The 23882-nt window shown below is 42.6% G+C and overlaps 1 protein-coding gene across 4 annotated transcripts in view; it reads right to left on the bottom strand.

The window, feature by feature from the left end:
* Positions 1-9734, bottom strand: part of ANO10 (anoctamin 10) — a 213303-nt gene extending 203569 nt beyond the window's left edge. For 3 of the 4 annotated variants that reach the window (XM_081823379.1, XM_081823392.1, XM_081823402.1), the window contains exons 1-2: positions 9564-9734; positions 1380-1532 (exon numbers count right to left, since the gene is read on the bottom strand). In XM_081823379.1, the coding sequence (XP_081679505.1) occupies positions 1380-1518 (139 nt within the window). In that variant the 5' untranslated portion in view covers positions 1519-1532; positions 9564-9734. Of the gene's footprint in view, positions 1-1379; positions 1533-9428; positions 9451-9563 lie in introns of those variants that run through there. The other variant, XM_081823386.1, reaches the window with a different exon arrangement.
* Positions 9735-23882: the final 14148 nt, after the last annotated feature.

Raw genomic sequence — 23882 nt, 5'->3', positions numbered from 1 at the left:
CTTTTTTTTTTTTTTTTTTAAGATTTTATTTATTTATTTGACAGAGAGATAACGAGAGCAGGAACACAAGCAGGGGAAGTGGGAGAGGGAGAAGCAGGCTTCCCGCCGAGCAGGGAGCCCGATGTGGGGCTCGATCCCAGGACCCTGGGATCATGACCTGAGTTGAAGGCAGACGCTTAACAACTGAGCCACCCATGCGCCCCTGGACTTACCTCTTTTTTAAAAAAATCCTTTTATTGTCATGTTTGAAAGAGAGTAAAAGTAAACCTGAGTGTGAAATCCACTACTTTTACCTGAAAGATCAGAATACTTTTTTGCAATGTTCTTTTCATATTTCCCAGCAGTGTAGAAAGGTGCCCACCCCCACCCTATCCTTGTGTCTCTCTGCTGAAGGCAACACAGTGAGCAGGGAAGACTGGGAATACACTGGAGTCCCTCGCTCTTAGGCACTACAAATGTCCTTCCATCACAGGAATTTTAAAGAAGAGACTCCAACCCAGGGAAACACTTCAGATTTCAGTAAGAAGGTACTCTTTTTTAAGTTTTCTTTTGATTCAGTTGTTTGCAAAAACTTAAAAATTCCACTAGGATTCAAGGTTTTATTATAAAGGAACCATTTCAGTTACAGTCAAAATCTTTATTAAAAACAGTCTATGTAAGTTTTATTCAGTGTTTGGAGACTTGGTGAAGTTTTAGATGAAGTTTTAGGTGAAGTGCAAGTGCAAATCAATTCTTGTTTTGTATAGTTTTATGAAGTGTTTGCTCATGTAAAATGTCCTCCACCCTCTCACCCAATCTAGATCCCTTTCTGCCCTTCAGGAGAGGGCTAAGCTTTGGCTTCTATAAAGTCATCCTTTTCCAGCCCAAAACCATCACCAACTGCCACCTCTGTCTTCCCTTTACTCTTCCAGCTAGTTTACATACAATTCATTTTTAAGTATCATGCACTGCTGTGTAACAGCTCTTTCTTTCGGGTTTTTTGTCCTGTTACTTCAATTTCCAGGAGGTGGCATTCAGTCTCCTTACACTGATAGTAACATCCTTGCAGGCAGAGACCATATTAATCTCTCCCTTAGCATCATAACTGACACATAAAAAGCACTCAGTAGATACTTGTTCATTCATTTGATAAATATTGACCTACTATGTGACAGGCTGTGTACTAGACATAGTATTTATAGCTGTGAACAAAACCACTCATGTTGCTTATAGTCTAATGTGGACTTAAGATCTCCTTTCAAGTCCAGATAAATAATAAAGAGCAAAGAAATGGATATTAATTTTAGAAATACATCAATGAAATAACTGTAAAACACATTTAAAAAAATATTTTTAGTCACTGAACATCACTAAGTCTGAGTTATATTTATTTTACTCACCTCCATCTTCCTTTTTAGAGATAATTCTGTTCTTCAGCCATTCTTTGGTTTCTTCTTTGACATCCTGAGCCAGTTCTAGGACGACCAAAGGTGTGAAGGAACTCTCACAAGTATCCAAAGCTGATAAGGTCACTTTCATCTTTCACAAACTTGCTGAAATTAAAATAAAATAAAAAGTACATGGGTTACAATGGAAAAGAGAAATATATAGACAAATATATATATTTGTATTTTCTCTTAACTACACCTAATTCTGCCTTCCAAGAAAAAGGAAAATTTTTCATGATCCAGATGGGTTATATGACAGGCTCAACTAATGGTTCAGAGCACACGTGTGAGCTAGGCCCGTATGAAATCAGGGGGAACACCATCCTTTTCCGTTAAGCAGCTCAGAACACAGTAGGGAGGACATTCAGGTAAAAGAAGGACAGCAGTGTAAAATGTGCTCTCACACAGGAAGAGTAAGAAAGTATTTACAAGGGATGTGACACCTGAACAGGATTTAGAAGAATGAATAGGAATTTACTGGGTGAGACTTGGATAGCATTCTAAGTAGAGGAAACAGTATTCCCCTACAAAATAATAATGAAAAACAGCCAACAGTATCAGAGAAACACAAGTGATTAGGTATGGCTGTGGCACTACCAGTGGGTGGGGGGTGGGGGGGTAGGGTGCTCGGATGGGAATGGCAGGTATCTAACAAGGGACCCTGATTACAAAGGAACTGGGCTTTGTCAAATAAACAATGGGAGTCACCAGTTCAGTAAGAGCAGGGAATTGACACAGTCTGAATTCATGTTTAAGTATGGAGTTAATGTCGCCAGCATCAGCTTCCCTTCCTAGTTTTTCTTTCTCGGGAATATCATCTTTATCTCCGTTTCTAAGCTTGAAAAATACTCAAGTCAACTTGGACCCTCACAAATGGCATCAGTCACTAAGGCCTAATGGCCTCTCGCTAAAACGTTTTTCATGTGAATCTCTTTAACCCAGTGATTCACGGCAGGGACAATTCCTAGACTTCAGACTTACTTATTCTAGCTTTATACTTGATGTAAGTTTTAATGACTCCAAAGTGCAAGTGCAAATCAATTCTTGGGAACAATCGCAAAAGGAGTGACCAACACCACAGAACACCTTTCCATTCTTTCGGGTGAACCATGCTCTTGCGACAAGCTGATCAAACAGACCAGAGTAATCTGACTTACAGTGATAAGCTTTTGTTTTTCTCTAACAGAGCATAGTTTTGGGGCAACATAGGTATTGTAAATCAATGCTGGATTCACATCATAGCACAAATGCTTCAGGAATGTTATTCTAAAAAAGCCAGCCAAATCCAAAGTCAGAACACTAGGCTCTATGAAGGTAACCAGATCAAAATAGGACCCAGTAGTCCCCTTCCAACAGCTAGAATAATGTGGTCAGGAATTGTACAGAATGAAAGAATGATAAAAGATAGCAATTAGAGCTATGGGAACTCAAAACACTTAATGTGCAAAAGTTTTCAATCAAGAAAAAAGGAAGAGAAGCATGTTCTCTTCCTTTTGGGAAGGACATGGGAAACAACATGTGTAAAATCAATGATGCAAGAATAAAGACAGTATGGGAGAAGAACAGTAAGACTGGCCTGACCCAGCAGAGAGGGCAACATTTTGTGAGCTGTGACCATTTAAGGGTAAGGAATGCTACAGTTCACATCTGCTCCAGTGGCCAGAAAGGAGTCACTGTAGGTTTCTGAGCAGAGGATTAGCTACATGTCAGAGTGATATGAATCTCAATAGGTAAATTTAGGGGGCAAGATTGTGTTTTTCATCTTTCAATTCCCCTGAACTTCTGAAATTTTTCATAACAAAAGGTTGGGAAAAATGGTTAAACTACCAGTAGACTACAGAGGCTCAAGCATCATCAACTTTTAAAAGGAAATATCAAATGCAACGAATATTTATGCGGTACTTATTTTGAGCCATGCTGTGAGAGTCTGAAGGTACAAAAGTAAGTCAGGTCCCCATCTCCCTTCTGGGGAGCTCACAGTCTTTTAGCAGAAGCAAGTGTGCACCAAATCATTCTAACACAAGGCCTGACTACAATAGCAGTAACCAGGTGGGGCGGGCAGCCAGGGGAGGTGGGATTAACCTTCTGGGAAGGGAGGCTGAGAACCAGACACCCTTCAACTTGGAAAAGGTACATGGATAACTCCGAGGTCGCTGACCTGGGACATGGTAAAGAGTAAATAAAAAGGCATGTTGGAAAGAATGGTTAGGTTAAGGGCACAATCAAGGGTTCAGCACGGTACATGTGGACATGCATCGAAGGTGGCAGTTTTCTGGCAATTATGCATTGCCTAATGTCAGTAATAAAAGGCCTCCCTTATTCATAATGACCAGGTCATAAAACAATCTCTTTGAGACTCTAAATGCGGGTTTCCATTCCAAACATGTATATGAGCACCAGCTAGAGATTCATAATATTTGCGCAATGATTTATTCTCATTTGAGATACTATACGCCTTTCGTTACTTGAGACAACCTTAACAAGATTTCCAATATATTACAAACAAAAGTGTCACTATCTCTGATATCCAAAGAGTTCCTACAAATCAACAAAAAAATACAAAAAACTGAAATCACAAGTCACAAAATAAGAAATACAAAGCAGCTAACACACTTTGAAAAGATGTTCAAACATACTAATAAGTGAAATGCAAAATAAGTAGAAGATGCCTTTCCCTTTTCAGATTTGCTGAAGTTGAAAGGTGGACAGAATCCAGTTCTAGCACAGGTGTAGAAAATTGGGCATTCTCACCCATGGCTGACAGATGTAGTAATTTGATACCATCTTTCCAGAAAGGAGAGTGGCAGTATGAAAAGTAATAGTAAATACTCCTACTATTCAACACAACAATGCTATTTCTAGGAATTCATGCCAAAGAGATAATAAAATAGAATAAATATATAGTGGAAGTTCAATACAACTTTCTTTTTTTCTCTCTTTCTTATTTATTTTTGCGTTTTAGTTATGGCAAAGAAACAACTGACAACCTGAAAATCTAACAAGTGGAGATAGGCTAAATACATAAAGTGTGTCACAACTATACAACAGAACCATCAACACTAGCATCCAGATGCAACTATATTAACATGAAGAACATTTTATAACACATTGTAAGGTATAAAAAAATGCAAAGCGTGATCCCATTTATGGATATACACAATCCACACTAATAGCAAAACGACAACACTAGCTAACTTTTGCTGGGGACTTACTACATGCAAAGCACTGGGCTACTCATTAAATTCTCACACCAACCCCATAAGGAAGAAACTCCAACACTTTCATTTAGCAGATGAGAAAACTGAGGTCAAACAGGTTAAGTAGGTTTGTCCTATGTCACACAGTAACAAGCAGGAGAGCTGGGATTTAAACTCCGGTGGCCAGAGACCAGAGCTCCCACCCTGAACCATGTGTGGGAACACTCACATTTCAGTTTCTACTGTGTGCAGGTTTTTTTTTAAGATTTTATTTATCTATTTGTCAGAGAGAGAGTGAGTGAGCAAGCACAAGCAGGGGAAGCAGCAGGCTCCCCGCTGAGCAAGGAGCCCGATGCGGGACTCGATCCCAGGACCCTGAGCCTAAGGCAGACACTTAATTGACTAAGCCACCCAGGCGTAATAAATGTGCCACCAATGATTAGTCAGATATATTTCTCCAAACTGCCACGTCTAAGTAGTAGGATTTAAGCTGATTGTTATTTTCTTCTTTACATTTTTCTTTTTGATTTGAATTTTAATGAGCAAGGTTTTTTTTTAATAATTAGAAAAAAATGGCTTTTACAGTTGTATATAGAACTATATACAATATTCTATATGTTGTATATACAATTGTATATAGAACTATATATATATTATATATAGTTGTACATAGAATAGTATAGAAGCCCCACATTTTCAACAGTAGTGTAAAATATACCCTCTAGTAAAGGCCAAATGATACTTCTTTAAAACTGTATAATACAAGATAATATTTTGCTTTAGTCCCCAGATTAAAAACATACCAAAAGAAGTTGCCTAACTTTAAAGATTGTTTGGAGTAAAGGTTCACTAACCATGAAAAAGCCTTCTGTCCAACAGTATATAAAATGAAAGGACTCAGTACCTAGGCACACCCCTTCCTATGCAGAAGGAGACAGCCAAAAGCCCCAGAGGGGCTGCACAATGATAGAATCTTTAGAGCAGAAGGAGCCTCAGTGGTCATTTAGTTCCATGACCTCACTGTATCATGTTCACAAGACCCAAAATCACACAACCAGTGTGGCAGATATAGGACTGAAATCCAGTGGTCTTTGAATAATATGAAAAAGATCTTTTTTTTTTTTTCTTTTTGTGAACTGAGTCAATAAAGTCAGTTTTACAGTCTTGTCATTAGAAGAAACACTGGCCTGGCCAAACTGTGCAGCAGCATGCTTTAGCTCCACAAAAGTCTCACAGACTAACACAAATGCCAGTGTCGTGCAGACGCTGCTCTGAGCAACGTGAACCATGGGGATGGGGGCTGGGGGAGAATGCCCACTAAGGCTTTTTAGTGGAGCTTGGTAAGCCTTGACCCCTTTAAGGCTCTAGTACATTAAATGCTCTTGAGGTTTCAACACTGTTGGTGACAGTCCTTTAAGGACCAACTCTGCTCCGTTCATGCTTGCGGTTTTCAGCTGTCCTACACTTATGCCATCCATTGAGCCACACTGTGCAAACCTGGTTACCTAAGATGCCCCTTCCCCACCCTGCTACACCTCTCGTGCTCTCTTCTTCTGGTCCCTGTAACCCACCAAGGGGGAACATACTGCTCAGGGAATTTCTGTCTCTGTATAAGAACATCTCTGGAATGCCCTTTCCTTTGGGGGATTCCTGCCCCTGCGTTCTGCATGCAGCAGGGTACAGGTAAGGAGGACTCAATTTTACAGTTAACTGGTCAGTGGAATCCAGGTGTGCCCGAAACTCACTTCTCCCAATGGGATAGCCCAATGGCGTGAATATACTGAAAAGAAGCCTCATGGCAGCCTTGGTCTAAGCTAAGTTCTGCAATCTGCTTTTACCAGAGGATCTTAATAAGAACTTGGTCCACCATTACCATGCACACGACCAGTACATGGGACCAAAATACCAGATGGGGGGACATGAGGGCTTTAAGTGTGGGTACAGAAGAGAGGCTCATAGTCCCAGCTGGGGCCAATCTACAAACAATGATTCAACATATGCAGTCTTCTTAGGCACTGGAAGGTAGAACAATTTCTGCAATCACAATAAATTTCCCCCTTTTATCCAGGCTGTCAGCCAGGACAGCAGCCAGGAATGACTAAAAGGCAGAGCATGTAGTTCCACAGATGCTGTGCGGCACAGGATAGCCACCCCAAATTCTGCTCTTAGCATGTGCTGAACTGCATGCTGGGTCAAAGAGAGGCCTATAAAGGAACTGGATTCATGTGACTTTTACATTAGCTACTGGAATCACTTGCCTACAGTAAAAGATAAATCCTGGCCATACAGGTTGAAACGTACAAAGGAAGAGGAGCACACTGTGAGTTCAGCCATGGGTGGGGGGTTGGGGGACTGGGGGTATGTGCATATTTTATCAAGGATCAAGAAAAGAATAGGAGACCCTGTATTCTCTTCCTGAGTTGGGGGGGGGGAGCCAATGGAATTATAAATTCAGAGACAGGTAAGAAGGAAATGTACCAGCTGTCTTCAGAAATCACCTTATTTCAGACTCAAGGAGAAACATAAACCAAAATTACAAAATCACTCTGTAATGAAGCAAAATAGGAATACATCAGTGAGAGAAAAATGAAGGGCTACACCAATTGAGCTGGAAAATGAGAGGGATTTCCTCAGGAGAAAAGTTGCAATTTTAATGGCCAGGGCTAGAAGGAAGGACAGGACCCCTCCAGAGTCCCTGAGGGTAAGGACAACTTAGAGACATCCTCTGAAACCTCCAACAGGCAGTTAATTATGAGAGCAACTGTGGGACATTCCTTCCTTGGACCTAAGGCAGCTGCCGCTTGGTGTTATATAAGATGTGGGCTAATTTGATAGTGGAAAATCAGCACTGCACACACCCACCCTCACTAGAATCTGACGCTCGGTGACTCAGTGACACTGACAAGGTAGGGAAGCTTGGTGAGGCCCATTCCCATACCTGGGAACCTGGTGGCATCAGGATTCCAAAGGAAGATGCAGGAGGTGAGACAAGACATACTGAAGACAGGCTGGCCACAAGAGCCCAAGCCCAGGCCTGATTAGATGCTGCACCAACAGAAGGCCACCTCCGCACAGAATCACCCAACTGAGCCTTGCCATGGACTGACCAATAAAGTGAAGCAACAATATTTCCTCTTCTCATTCAAACTTTCTATCTACTCTCATTATGCCACAAACTGCCAAGATTTTGCTTATTTGGGCTGGAATAATGTCTGAAAACCTGGAGCAACACTGAATCTCATCCGTAAGCATAGCACTTGACACAAAACTAAACTCTAATATGTGATAAAAGAATGAATCTATACGATGACCATACAACCATTTAAAAAGATGTTTAAGGAGAATTCTTATTGATCCAGGAAAATGCCAAGTGGGGGGGAAAAAAAGCAAACAGTAATATAACAACATGACCCCAATGATGTAACATGTACATTTAATAGACAATAAAATACAAAAAGAATTAAGAAGAACTGCACCCAAATGTTAACAGGATTGGTGAAATTACATGGGATTTTAATTTTCATCCTTATATTTTTTCTCAATCTTCCAAGTTTCTACAGTGAAAAAAAAGTTTCACTGGCTTTTTTTTTTTAAGTGCACACACTCCCATTTACCAGGCCCTTTCTATTCCCTTCCATTATTTTAGATCTTTTAAATTTCATTCTTCACCTGCAATTCCACAATTCTTTCAGCAATAGCTGGTCAGAACAGATATAGTCTACTTTCCACAGTGAATTGAAAACTCTGTATCATACAAAAAAAGGCCCTTAGAAAACATCCAGTTCGGGCGCCTTGGGTGGCTCAGATGGTTAAGCGTCTGCCTTCGGCTCAGGTCATGATCCCAGAGTCCTGGGATCGAGTCCCACATCGGGCTCCCGGCTCCGCGGGGAGCCTGCTTCTCCCTCTGACCCTCTCCCCTCTCATGCGGTTTCTCTCTCGCTCGCTCTCTAAAAAATAAATAAATAAAATCTTTAAAAAAAAGAAAACATCCAGTTCTGTAGGTTAGTGTGACTTCAAATTCAAAGGAGACAAATCATAAAGATTTTTTTTAACTACACAGGATTAGATTTTTAAAAATTAAACTCCACAGGATTTAATGGAATGGGATACAACTCCGTCTGAGTGAACCTCAACTGTACTTATTTTTAAGTCCGGACCCTCCGCACACAGTCTTGGCGGCTGGCACATGTTTTGCAGCAGACAGCGCACACCAAGGCTGGCGCTGTGAAGGCACCGGGAAAACAGAAGTAGCCTATAGGAGAACTCTTCCATCCACATTGCTCAGGTGTCCCAGGCACTGCCCCTGACTTGCATTTATTACTTGAAATGTACGATGTGTCCCAGTCAAGAGCCTGGAAACCCAATCACCCTGATGTGAAAGAGAGCATGACCCTGCAAGTTCGCTCCAGCCACACTTCCTTCTGACGTATCCTTAACTGTCCCCTGCTCCCCGGACTGTCCGGGGAAGCGTGAATCCGGAGCCCCCGCTGAGCTGGTCCTTCCAAAACACGCCCTTCTTTAAGCTTCGCCGTCTTTTCCAGCCCCACCCACGATCTCATTCTCCTTAGCTCCGAAGACCCCCAAGCCCGCAGCATGACTCCAGCCCCAGGTTTCGGCCTCACTACATTTCATCACTAAACCCTCCACCCCCAGACCCATAATCCGTCCCCAAACCTCGGCTCTCCCCAGGCCCCACCTGAGACTGCCATTCCCCAACACCTTCAGTCCTCCCTCCCCCATCCCGCATCTGCGCCCATCCCGGTCCCACTTCCCCATTCCTGGGACTGCCAGCACTGGGAGATACCCCGAGAACGAAGGGCGGCCGGAGGCGTCCCTGGTGGCGCCCCGCCGCCGCCGGGCAGCCCGGGCTCAGGTCTGCACAGACCCCGGCTCCGCGCCGCTCACAGCGAGGGGGTCTGCCGTCCCCTCCCCCACGTACCGGCCGCAGCGGCACTCCACGTCTTCGGAGGCGGGCCCGAGAGCCGGCGCGACCCGGAGGCACCACCGTGGACGCTCCAGAGGCGGGGCAGGGTCGGGGCCTGCGGGGCGTGCGCGCCGGGCGCTGGGTGTGGCAGGCCCGGCGGGGCCCAGACGCCAGAGCGCTCAGGCAGGGCCGGACCACGCCGGGAGAGGCGGGGCCCAGCACTGCGTCGCACTGAGCGGGGCGGGGCCTAGTGGAGGGTCCTCACGGCGCGGATCGGAACGGCCCCGCAGAAAACTGAGATGGGCCTAGCTGGTCTTTGGCCGGGAGTGGGAACGCGGCGGCGCACGGGACAGGCGTGCCTTGTGGGCTGCCACTCTGAGAGGGAACCGGACCACAGAGGGGGAACGGGGCCTCGCTGGGCGGTCGCACCGGGAGGGGGCGGGACCACGGTGGGGGGGCGGGGCCCCGCCGGGCGGTCTCACCGTGGGGGGACGGGACCACGGTAGGAGTGGCGTGCCCTATGAGCTGTCTCTCCGAGAGTGGGCGGGACCACGGTGGGAGAGGCGAGTCTTATGGGCTGTCTTTCCGCTGAGGGGCGGGGTCTCGCTGGGCTGTTGCGCCCAGAGAGGGTGGGATGGGACCTAGTAGAGCCGCTAAAAAAGAAATAGTGGTATCCGGGCTCTTGCAGAAGACCTGCATTACTAGAGCAATAGCTTTTTTCGTAAAAGGCGCAGTCCTCCTCGGATTTCCTTCCATTAGTGAACATAGGTACTAATGTAGGTCTTTCGTAAACTGAACTTAGGGAAAGCGAGGTTGGGGGTGAGGGATTTATTCTTCGCTTTTCGACTTACAGGAATGCTCTGCTTTCGGATAGCCAGGGAAACCTGTATGCCTCTTCACATTTTCCTCCTTTCAGTCTCTTATGGTCCAGACTCCACTTTTCTTGTCACTTTGAAATATAAGAACAAAGCCCCGCCACCCCTTATCTCTCAGAAGACGTCTACTCTACCCATTTATCTGCCGTAGCCACATCGATCTCACTGATCTTCCTAGATCCCACCTCACAGGTTTTGCCCTGGCTGTTCCCTCTGCCTTCCTTAATTATGGAGATTGTTTACTTCCCTCCCTCAAGGGAATGGAATCCCACCTTTTCACTGAGGCCCTTTCCTCCTCCATGCCCCACCATCTATTTACCTACTCTCCTATTTCTTTTTTCCATAGTACTCATCACCTGTTTTATATTATTATGTTTACTGTCAGTCCCTAGAATGTAAACTTCACAAGGGCAGAGATTTTTATCAGTTTTGTCCACTGATATATTTCCAGTGCCTGGAACAGCCTATCCACAACAGGCCGCAATAACTCTCAGTGGAATGAAAGAAAGCAATGAATGAACGCTTTATAAGGACTCCTCCCGCCACCTCCTCCTACACCCATCTCAGTCCAGAGAGATGCCTCCAAGTCCTGCCAAGTCAGAGAAGTGAGGTCTGCTCTTCCACTCCTCCACCCCTTCTCTGGGTCTTCCAGGTTCAAGACAGGAAGGAGGGAAACTAGGGGACAGGAACAGAAGCTGGTTACCAGATAGGGGCAGTTTGTTGTTCTTTCTAGAACTCCAATGCTCTGTCATGGCAGCTCACAACCTTACTGACCAGTTCTCATGCGGCTGTCTCTTAGTAAGTCTTGCATGGGTATGTCCAGAAGTTCTCCCTCTTCTGCAAATTGGAACAAATTGTTTCTGAGTTTCAATAGGTTTAGACATTAATTACTCATTAGGCTTTTTAAAATTGTAGTCTTCCTATCTTCTCATCCCTTGAACTTGAATGGCCATCCCTCCATGTAATTTCATCTTCTGATATTTACATGACCAGAAGGATTGGCAAAAACAAAATTTGAACGTAAATATAAAGAAATACCTTTCACATGGACAATCTCATTTCATCTCCACAATTAACAAGTTAAAACTTTGAGTAAGTATGACAAATTAGTTGTTGGACTACACAAACGGCTGACCTGAGTGAGTTAATGACATGGATCCCTGTTACCAGTTACCTATTGCTGCATAACCACTACATACAGTTAGGGATTCCCATCTCCTCTGTCCTTTGGGGGATTTCCTTCAGATTCTGTGGCTCCTAGGACCTCCTATTTCCGGTTCTGCTGGCCAGAAAGCTGGGGTGCTCTTGGAGTTTCCTACGCTTCCTATCTGTTGTGCCTATCTGTCTGTGGGGCTACTGTAAAGGCGGTGTTGAGGGAAAAGAGACAAAAATAACAGGAATTTGATTCTCCCCATGCTCTTTGCACAACAAGGGTCCCTTTTCCCACTTCCTCTGTCCAGAGGCACAGGTGTTCTCTCAGTGTCTTAGTTACCCATGTCATGGTACTACAGCAGCCCAGCACTGGGATTGGGACTAGCCTCAGGACAGAGGAGGGAGAAGAAAAAACAGGAGTCTTCAACACTTTCTCCAGCTTGCAAAGCCTTTTTCGCATATTTTATCTAGAGGTTTTAGTAGTAGTCAGTGGGGTACACAGGCTGCAGTGGACTTCCTGCATTTTGGCCAGAACTGGAATTTACCAATCTGATAGATGAAAAAATGTTTCAATTTGCATTTCTCTTATTACAAGTGTGAACGAGACATTTGTATTGTGTATCTGTGACTTCTCTATACATTTTGTCCAATTTTCTACTGGACAGAGAGACTTTATATAATAGTAAAAATAGTCCTTTTCTTAGATGCGAATGTCAAAACTTTTTCTCAGTTTGCCATGTCTTTTGATTTTACTTATGCTGTTTTATTTGCTCGTTTTGTGTTTTGTTTTTTAGCAAGCAGACTTTTCCTTTTCTAATTGGTGAATTTTACCATGCTTTTCTTTTACTACTTAGTATTTCCAGGTTGTATCAGACTTAGAAAGACTTTACCTTTCTTAGATTACTTTGAAAATTCTTCCATGGTTTCTTCTTAATGTTTTACGATTTCACATTTTTCCTTTTAAAAGTTGACCAATCAGGAATTTGTTTTGATGTAAGTGGAATGGATCTAAGCTTTACTTTATATCTTGATAGCTACACATTTGCCCAATTTCATTTACTTGATAATCCATCTTTCCCTTACTGATTTAAATGCCATCATTATCATATACTAAGTTTCCTTCTGTATTTTTGGACTTTTGCAATATATCATTTTCCTTCTTTAAACTCTCCTGTACAGTGAGAAAAGGCCAACCCACCCTGACAGTTTCTGAATCCCTCATTCCCATCACAGCTGTCTGGTATAGCAGTCACTGAAGCCTTGCCTTCAGTAAACTGTTCATTCTGGGTGACCACAGGTGACCATTTAGGTAACTTTTCCAACTGTGTGCCCTAGATTCATAGTATCCCATTTCCCTCTGTTGACAAGGTCACCATTGTCTTCAGACCTAGCCAGGTCAGATCCAATCCCAGATTTCCATCTTGAGGGCCTGATTTCCTGCAACCATTTCCAATACCAAATACGTACAGGCTGGGGCTAGAAACACAGCGACTGCCTGAGTATGGAGAATGGACACTTTACCAGGGATTTCAGAGTTGGATCAAGAAGTTTCCACAACCACTACTGCTTCTTGATACCAGGAAGCTTGAAAATAGACTGGAACTTGCTGCAAAGAAACCAAAACCTTCCTCTCTAGTGGGAGGATCTCACAGTCACATAATTTGGAAATAATTATAATTTTCCTGCTTTCTTTTCTTGTTTCTGACATTAAGGAAATGCTTCTGGTGTTTACTCAGCAAGTAGGAGGTTGACTTTGGGTTGGAGATAAATATATTTTATTATTAAGTAAGAATCCATGAATTCTTATTTTATTGAAAGTTTTTTATTTATCAAGGATGAATGCTGAATTTTTTTAATATGCCTTTTCATCATCCATGGAGCTATTCATGTAATTTTTTTTCTTAGTAATAATGAATTTTATTAATAGGTTTCCTTATTTAGCTTTTATTCTGAAAGTAATAGAGAGCCATTGAGGAATTCTGAGCAGATGAGTGACATTATCTGCCCCATATCTGAACAGGATTACTCAGATTTCTGTGTTGAGAACACACAGAAGAGGCACGAGGATGGAAGCAGACTATTGCAGTAATTGAGGCAAGAGATGGATTATACCAGAGTGGTAGCAGTACAATGATGAGAAGCATATAGGTTCTAGAAATATCTGAAAGTTCTCAGGAATTGCAGACATGTTGGGTGTAAAGTACAAGAGAAAAAAGTCAGGTGACGGCACTGTCATTAACTGAGGTAGGGAAGACTGTGGGAGGAGTGGGTTTGGAGGAGAGCCAGGACCCCTGTGTCGGACACACTGCTTAAGATGCCTTTTGGAAATCTGAGTTGGAATACAGGGCCCTCACAGTCAGGAGAGAAGGCATAGCTGGAGTGATGCATTTGCAGATTGTCAGCACAGAGCTGGTGTTTGAAGCTGCAGGCCTGCTTGGGTCTACCAGAGGTGCAGGAGCCATTAGGGAAGAGGACCAAGGACTGAGCCCTGGTCCTTAGCTCCAACAGTGAGAGGTAAAAACAAGAAGAAAAAACAGCAGAGGAGCTTTGCAAAGACTGGCCAGCAAGATGGGAGGTAAGCCAAGAGAGTAGGAGAGGGGCTGTCTCAGAAGCAAGTGAAGAACATGAATGAAGAAGAAGCTGTGCCACATTTTGAAGGTGGGTCAAGTTAAGATGAGAACTGGGAACATGAAGTAATATGACAGCATTAAGACAAACATATTTGGCCTGCCAGTTACGGTAAATGTGCCTAAATCACTTGTGAATAAACAAAATATTCAAATTGGATGGATGAAAACTCAGCTCTATACTCTATGTAACAGACAACCTAAAGTAATTTTTAAAGTGTTAAAATAAAAGGATGGTCAAAGGCAAGCCAGGCAAATATAAACACAAATGAAGCCAAGATGGTTGGATTCAGAGCAAAAACATTAAACAAGACAAAGAAAAGGAGTTCGGAATGCTTATGTGTAGAATTCACAGTGAGATAACATATTTAGGAATATCTATGCACCAAATAACACTGTTGTCCCTGCCTAGAACAGGGCCTTTGCACCTGCTGTTCCCTCTGCCTGCAGTACTCTTCCCTAGCACACCACTAACTCCTTCCCTCCTCTAAGACTATTCAAAATGCCATTTTCTCAATGAGGCCTACTCTCATCTCCCAATTCAAAATTGTAACCAAGTCTCTCTAATCCCATTAAACTATTTTGCTGTTTTCGTTCCTGCTCTCCATGGCTCCTCCTGAATTTGCTTTCATGTCTATTTTCCAGGGACTGTTGCCAGTTTTCCTTCAATTCTTTGATACCTTTTTTTCCCCTTTCACTTCTTTTCAAAGTGCCACCAGCTTGTGTCTGTCTCCTGTCTCACAAGAAAGTGAGCCACTGGCCGGAGGTATGGTGGGTAGGGTCCAGGTCCCTGGCTGGAAGCTTTTCTTATGGCTTGGTATTGAGTTGGCGAATTGGCTTGGCCTTTGCTTTGCTTCTGCCAAAAAACAGGCCACTGGAGGACTGCCCTTGATGCGGTCTTCTCCCTGCTCACTGGCAGACTGCTTCCTGCATATCTGTGGCGGGTCTGTGTGTGTCCTCGTGCAGCCCTGCCCCCTTGTTTCTACCTTCATTCTTTGCATGCTGCGGCTCTGGGACTTGGCTTGGTGCCCCCTCTATCCTGAGCCCTTTACTGTGGAGTGCCCCCGGCCCTATGTGAGACCTGCAACCGTGAGTGTGCTTGTTCCCTTCTGCCTGGGTCCCTACTGAGCCTCACTGCCCTGGGTGCACGCCCATCTGTTTCGTGTAGTTTTGCGGTTCAGGGGTCTCCCAGTTTGTCAAAGATAAGTGTTTTAGCCAGTTCAGGCTATACCAAAAATATCATAGACAGGTGACTTAAACAAAACCAAAAAAAACATGTTTGATTTTTTTCCACATTGATATCTAGGAATGAAAAAGAAATTTATGCTCATATATGAAAACACCTATCTCATCCACCTAGAAAGAAATATGTAAACCGTTTCCATCCTCCCTGTAACTGTTGAATACAAACACCTATTTGCTAGAGTAGACGAAATATCATATAAATATTTTTAATGTCCTGGGGGAAAGTGTTGTTTTATTTTCACCATGTTTTTACTGGAAACCTATAATATAGAGTAATGACGATCTGACAGCTGCCAAATAAGCAAGGACATAATTTGGCTCCCAGTGTTATTTCAATTTCCTGTCTTAGCAGGGAACAGTCTAAATGGCTAATGGGTTCTTTCTGTGTCTTTTCTGTATCTAATACATTCCTGGAATAAAGCCATTGATGTAATAGAATTCCTCTATGAAATTGCTCACCTGAAGAGAACTGCTCATCCTAAATATTAGGTTTTGATTGAGATGGGTATCTTCAACTATCAAAATCTATATCATTAGTGTCAAGAACTCCAAAGGGTATGACATTTTACCAGTCTTGTGAGCTAATAAGTTAGCCTGTCACAGTTTCATGGATGTTAACAGAAGACAAGAGACTCCTGGGTCAGAGACAGAGGACTTGATTACTCACTGCATAGGCGTCAGTGTGAGCTCTGTGTTTGTGTAAGTTCCCCTTGGCCCCCAAGTCCCATGGGGGCAATGTGGAGCAGCCCAGGTGGATTCTGCACACTCACTGGGTTTGCATCATAGCTCAGAAACTCTGAGTTGAGGTAACTCTGGTCTTCTAAAGGGGCTGTTAGCAAGCCTACTTGACCTTTACCTCTGAGGGAAGCATTATCTTTATAATCCTAAACAGAAAACAAATTTGCCCTCTGCTCCACACAGAGACACCAGCTCTAGCTTCAAGGCTATTTTCTATACAAACATCTTTCAAAAGATAATTTGGAACAAAGGTTTTCAGTGCCTTGACTCAGAAGATGTGAACACATGCAAAGGATCCATGTAGAATTATTTCCCAACAATTAGGAATAATCTTGCTACCAACACAACTCATGAGTTTCCCAACAGAAGTACAGTTCACATTTGAGCAACACAGGGAGAGGGGCACCAACCCCCCAAGCAGTCAAAAACCTTTGTATAACTTTTGATTCCACCATAACTTAACTTAAGAGCCTACTATTGAACAGAAGCCTTACTGATAGCATAAACAGTTGATTAACACATATTTTTGCATGTTACATGGATTATATACTGTATTCTTACAATAAAGTAAGCTAGAGAAAAGAAAATGTTAAGAAAATCATGAGAAAGAGAAAATACATTTACAGTACTGCACTGTAAAAAATCCACATGTAAGTGGAGCCTCACAGTTCAAACTTGTGTTGTTCAAGGTCAGTTGAATATCCCACAGCCTGCACAGGTATCAGAACTTCAGAGTTAACAAGACTTTGTAAGAGGACAAAAGATTACTGGATTTCCTCTTCACATGTCTTTGAATTTTAAAAAAGTTAGGTAACACAGACAGTACAAAAGTAAAAATTGTAGGAGAGTAGGCAGAGAAAAGTAGGTCTCTCTCCCTATCCCCTACCACTCAGTTTCTCTCCCCAGAGGAAACCAGCTTATTTTGAATTTCCTAGAGATTTTATATCTACCTGTCTTCTTTCCTTCCTTCCTTCCTTCCTTCTTTCCTTCCTTCCTATCCACCCCGCCCCGCACACACACCTGCACATAAGAGTTGGGATATGTGTATGTATACTCATGCCCTTCCTCTACCTCTACCTCGAATTCTTGTCCACTCCTCCACACATCCCCACCCACCAGAAACAATCAAAATGAAGACAGATGAAGAAATCTAAAACCAAAACCAGTGCAGTTTCATCCAATGACTTTTGAAATTCCTGCATTCCTTTATTCATGTATTCCCCACTGGTAACCACTCCCTGAGCTTGCACATGTGTAGGGGAGCAAGGCATCTACACACCTAATTATAAGATAAAGAATAATAGGAGTAGGAGAAATAAAGGTACTAAGGAGAACCCGCATGCAACAACTCCCACATCACTTAGGACACCTTGTTGCTGGCATCTATTTCCCTCCTTCACAGCAAACAAAACATTGGGAGCCTAGCTTGAGCCTCTGAGGCCCCGTGTCTAATTTGTTGCTCCACACTTATGTCAAATGTTGGTGATTACCACCCTGGAGGGCCCTGAGCGTCACTTCAAGTCCTTTCATGTATCCTGGACAGAGAGAATCCCTCCATCTGACTTCTTCCAATATACCCTACAGATACTACTCTGCTATTTAAGTGTTATCCAGTAAACCTAAGTGCATAGGTGAAAATAAATTGTGACTTTTATAAATGTAGCCCTTTAATCTATATGGGGAAATAAAAAATGGCAATGTTTTAACAGTCTGACTTGATCTGACATTATAGTTTTGGTTTATTTTGTTTCTACAATTTGGTAAGCTCTAATAGCTTCTCTTTGAGTAGTCCAGTGTGTAAGAGAGAAGTATTTTTATACAGCGAATCCTTAACAAACAGACAAAAAAAAGCAAGAAACTGCACTGTCCTAGTGTGGGTATCCCCAGAAGCAGGCCCTAAGACAAGGATTTGAGGGCAAGCAGTTCATTTGGGAGGAGAGCCAGGGGACACAGATAGGGGAGAGAAGAAGAGAGACCAGGAATGAGGGTGTGTCATCACGCAGGTCACTCCTGCAGGTGGCTGGGGCTGAACCCCACTGGGCAATTCCAGGGCCAGTGGAAAACACATCTCACAGTTTCCTGCCCAAGGACTGCTAGTTGGAAAGCTTAGTTCTCTGGCACTTTTGGCCACCATGTCTGTGGGAGGCCAGTGCTCCTGCCACCAGAGGTGCCCTTAGGCAATGAGATGCAACTGTTAGCCAATGGAAGTCAGGTCCTGAAGGGATATGGCTGGGCTCTGCCTGCATCACTACATGGGTCATTACAGGACCAAGGGAGGTCATTGGCTCATATTCCACATTCACAAATGCCCCCAAATTTGAGCTAAAACATCATCCCTGAAGGTACAGAAGTAGTTATAGAGATATACACACAGGATGGAAAGATGTCTGTTAAGTAACCTTTTTTTTAATTTAAATTCAATTAATTAACATATAATATCCTATTGGTTTCAGGGGTACAGGTTTGTGATTCATCAGTCACATAATACCCAGTGCTCTTTATTTATTTATTAATTTAATTTAATTTAATTTAATTTAATTTTATTTTATTTTATTTTATTTTTTAAAGAAATAACTCCACATTTATTGGATGCATCCCAGTGCTCTTTATAACACATACCCTCCCCAATGTCCATCACCCAGTTATCCCATCCCTCCATCCCCCTCCCCTCCAGCAACTCTCAGTTTGTTTCCTCAGATTAAGAGTCTCTTATGGTTTGTCTCCCTCTCTGGTTTTGTCTTGTTTCATTTTTTCCTCTCTTCCCCTATGATCCTCTGCCTTGTTTCTTAAATTCCCCATATATATATAATGGAATATTACACAGCTATCAAAAAAATGAAATCTTGTCATTTGCAACAACGTGGATGGAACGAGAAGGTATTATGCTAAGCGAAATAAGTCAGTCAAAGACAATGATCATATGAGCTCACTGATACTAAGTAACTTTCAATTTGTGTCCCAGTAATAGACCACAATATTAATGGTTATATATAATGAATTTAGTGTTTTTCATAAATCCTTTCTTTACCTTGTAATTAGCATAGTTTACCTTGTATTTTTGTTTTAAAGATATATTTTATTAAATATGGATATTTCAATTGTTTACTTAACAATTAAAAAATTTTTAGCACCCTGCCTTAACATTTCTTTATTTTTTAAATATATTGCCAGCCTCAGAACCTGAAAACAACCCGGGCCTCTGTCACCATTGGAAAGGCCCCAGTTAAACACAATAGAATTGTGGAGAAATTAGGAGCAAAATTAAGAAGAAAAGGGAAGGACACAAGGGACAAAATGTCAGGGCACTTTGCTCTCAACTAACTTATTAGGGGGGTGACAGGGCTGTGTGCACTGTACCTGCACTGAGAGGTTTCTTCTTGGGCTTCCAGGCACCAGTGGCTCAGAGATGGAGAACGACTCTCAGAAACTCCACTTTCTAGACCTAACCTGACAGTTCCAACTGATCCATGGGCCTCTCTCACATCTTACTTTTTATTTCTCACCTTAAAGAAGACAAATTAGGAGCAAAAAAAAAAGTAACCATTGTTGATGATAAATCAGAAAGTTGTCATGAGCCTCCTAGAGCTAGTGGGACTTAGTACATGTTCTGAATACAACATAAAAATATCGTGGGCAGCAATGAAAGAATGATCATGAAATCCCCAAAGTGGAATCAGTCAGGTTTTTCTGGAAGCCTCCAGAAGTATCAAGAAATATGTGTTATATTTATCTTTGTGCTTTTTCTTCAAATACAAGCTGATTAAAATGAGGGATTTTATTTTTCTAATTAAAATTATAGTTTAAAAAATTTTAATGTCATCTTTGCAAACCCAAGCTCTAAATTATTCCTAGGAAAAAATGTGCCTTCTCTAAAATCAAATGTTTCAGTAATCATTGCCTTACTAGACCATAAACTCATTTATGGATAACTCATTTATAAGGATAACCTTCTAACTAGCACTATAATTGAGGAGATGAATAATTGAGAGATAAATGTTTTATCACAGGCAAGTAGTAGATGGTATTTGTTGAAATTATGCAATTTGTTTTAATTTTCTTTGATCAAAATTTGTAAAAAATTAAGAAGAAAAGCTTTTTCAAGATACGTTTATAGAGGGTGCCTGGGTGGCTCAGTTTTTAAGTGTCTGTCTTCTGCTCAGGTCATGAACTCAGGGTCCTGGGATCGAGCCCCATGGTCAGGCTCCCTGCTCAGCGGGAAGTCTGCTTCTCCTTCTCCCTCTGCCCCTCCCTCCTCCAGCTTGTGCTCTCTCACTCTCATGCTCTTTCTCTCTCAAATAAATAAATAAAATCTTTCAAAAATTTTTAAAAAGCTATGTTTATAGAATGTTAAAAATAATACAAATTGGAAATTTTAGATTTCCCTTTAAAGCATTTGTCATTTTCATGGGATTTTTAACTGTCAAAATCAAAACAAATGCAATAATATTGGATATCCAGTCTGTTCGATGGGATATGGATAAAATATAATGACAAATCTTTTCTCATACCTTAGAATTTCTGAAAAATGAAATGCTTATTAATATTGAATTATGTTTAAAGGGTAAAAATCCTTAGCTCACAGATATCCAGAGAGCAGGTGAAACAGTGGTCCTGACTCCCAGGGTGCACTGGGCAGGACCTGTACAACCTCTGCAGGGTGAGACAGCTTTCTTCCCGGGTGCATGCATGTGTGCCTGTGTATGTGTGTATGTGGCTGCACAATGGCACCATCAAATGGAGGGCTAAGAAAGGTAACTCGCAGCAACTATTCTAGGCACCTAACTATAGTACCTATTGCTTCTTTAACAAATTACTCCCAGGCATAGCAACATAAAGCAACAAAATATTTATTATCTAACACAGTTTCTGGGGATGCCTGGGTGGCTCAGTCAGTTAAGCGTCTGCCTTCGGCTCAGGTCATGATCCTAGGGTCCTGGGATGGAGTCCCGCATCGGGCTCCTTGCTCAGCGGGAAGCCTGCTTCTCCCGCTGCCTGCCGCTCTCCCTGCTTGTGCTCTCTCTCTCTCTCTGACAAATAAATAAATAAAATCTAAGAAAACAAAAAACAAAAACAAAAACACAGTTTCTGAGAGTCAGCAATACAGGAGTGGCTTAGCTGGGTAGTTCTGGCTCAGGATCTCTCCTGAGGTTGCAGTTGAGATGTCAGCTGGGGCAGCAGTCGCCTGATGGCTTGAGTAGGGCTGCAGGATCTGCCCCCAAGGTGGCTCTCTCTTGGGGCTGCTGGCAGGATACACCTCAGTTCCTCACACATGGACCTCTTCATAGCACTCCTTATGTGTGCTGGTGACATGGCAGCTGGCTTCTGGGAGAGGACAGGATCAGAGTGAGTATTCAGGATGTTCTAATGCCTTTTAATCAGCTAATCCCTATAGTCATACCATCATTCCTGCATCCTTCTAAGCAAGTCACTAAGTCCGGCCCATAGCCAAGGGGAGGGAAATTAGGTTCCTTCTTTTGAATGGCAACAGAGGGGGGTGGTCAAAGAACTTGACTTCTCTTTTTTTTTAAAGTAGGTCCACACCCAGCATGGAGTCCAATGCAGGGCCTGAACTCATGACCCTGAGATCAAGACTTGAGCCAAGATCAATTGTCGGACGCCCAACCAACTGGGCCCCCTAGGTACCCCAAAGAACTTGACATTTTAAATCAGTGCAGTGCAGCAAGCCCAAGGATCAGATAACTCATCCAGCTTACCCTCACACACCAGAGCACTCACATCTACATCTTTCTAGGTGTTTGTGCAGCATTCCTAGTGCTAATGTTTAATACATAGATCCCAATGCCACATAGCTAAAATAAGTTGAGGAATCAGTTTGTGATGGAAATATAGATGATTCTGTTTTTTCCAGAAAGTACAATCTAACACATCAGAACATTGTCAACTATGAGCCTGTTTAGATGGCAGCCTAGGACATTCTGAGAACTTCTCCAACATTATTCTGTCATATCATCACAACCTGGTGAATTCAGAGGAGTTCACCAAGCCAAGTCCTGAGTTGGGGCCAAGTCCTGAGTTGGGGCCATAGAAGTATATGTTCAGTGGCAAGGAGGGGAGGATACTGAGGGGGCCTGAAAATGATGTTTCTGGCCAGTCACTCCACAATGGACCACTTTACAACAATTTGCTTGAAGAACTGATATTAAACATATCAGTCACTAGACACATTTATATTCAATAGGTTTAAATTCCACAGTACCTTTTAGTATTGGTTGTGTGTTTTGAGGGGATGGAGAAAAATGGTTGAAAAGTGTACCCTCAGCTAGTTCTGTGGAAAGACTTTATCTGAAACTTCTCCACTCAACCTACTCCATTCTGATGCTGTTTCCAAGCCAGCACAAGCATGAAAGAGAAGGCACCTGATTAATGCTGGCTGGACTGAAAGAAACAACCTAGCTAGCGGGAAAGCATCACCCCAGCCATGGAGAACTTGCCATCCCTGCCTGCACCGGTTATTCTGTCCTCCCCTGACCACCAGATCAGTCTGCACCCTCTCCTTCCAGGCTTCCACACAGGAGTTTATGCAGAGTGGGTGACTATCCCTGGCAGCAAGAAGATTCTGGAGGTCTGCTTCTGATACTCCCAATCTCTCACCTTAGGGCAACAGAGGAGACTCATACACCCAAACAAAATGATGACATCTTTTACTTGTAGAGTTCTACCAAACAGAACTCTTTTCTTTACCAAAAAAAAAAAAAGATTTTATTTATTTATTTGACAGAGACACAAGGAGAGAAGGAACACAAGCAAGGGCAGTGGGAGAGGGAGAAGCAGGCTTCCCGCTGAGCAGGGAGCCCAATGCGGGGCTCGATCCCAGGACCCTGGGATCATGACCCGAGCCGAAGGCAGACGCTTAATGACTGAGCCACCCAGGCGCCCCAAAAACTCTTTTCAAACAGACTTTTCCCTTGCCACATTATGTTGATAATTAATGTTCATAATAACGAACTTGAAGGTCTGTCAGAGTCTAAGGAACCTAATGAATAATTAAGAAAATGAAATGATTTTCAATAGGACTTCATGCTTACTGCATTTTGTATTCAAATACTTTTGATAGATGGTCACATCTATCATGATCGTCTAATTCCTCCAACATGTGAGGAAGCAGAGGATTTACTGTGTGTCAGTGGTACTGCTGTGATGAGTTACTTGGGAGCATATTACCCAACATCGCTCAGCTCTAGCATAGCCATACAGGCTGCCACATAAGCTGCAGCCATAGGGAGCTGTTGCTTTGGAATCACTCAGAACCCACGTTTTCCTTCTAGATTAAAAAAAATTATTGGGGCGCCTGGGTGGCTCAGTCAGTTAAGCATCTGCCTTCCGCTCAGGTCATGATCTCTGATTGAGCCCTGCATCGGGCTTCCTGCCCAGCATGGAGTCTGCATCTCCCTCTCCCATTGCCCCTCCCCCTGTTTGTGCATGTTCTCTCTCTCTCTCAAATAAAATCTTTCAAAAAAAATTATTGTTGGAATTAAGGATAATTATCAATAAAATCATATCCCAAAATACTGTTCTTATAATTGAGGAACCACCTATTGTCCTTATTCATTTTTAACATGTTTAAAGAATTATACAGGATTAATAAAAAAAAATTAGCTGGAACAGATTAAACTACTCCAAGTGGCACCTCATATCCTAGTGAAATCTTCTTCTTCTCTCTCTCTTGCTGCTCCTGT

Source organism: Leptonychotes weddellii, chromosome 1 (genome assembly GCF_054177405.1).
Source record: "Leptonychotes weddellii isolate Sample4059 chromosome 1, ASM5417740v2, whole genome shotgun sequence".
Classification (NCBI taxonomy): domain Eukaryota; kingdom Metazoa; phylum Chordata; class Mammalia; order Carnivora; family Phocidae; genus Leptonychotes; species Leptonychotes weddellii.
Note: the sequence above shows the minus strand (reverse complement) of the source record. Positions and strands in the feature narration are given on the sequence as shown.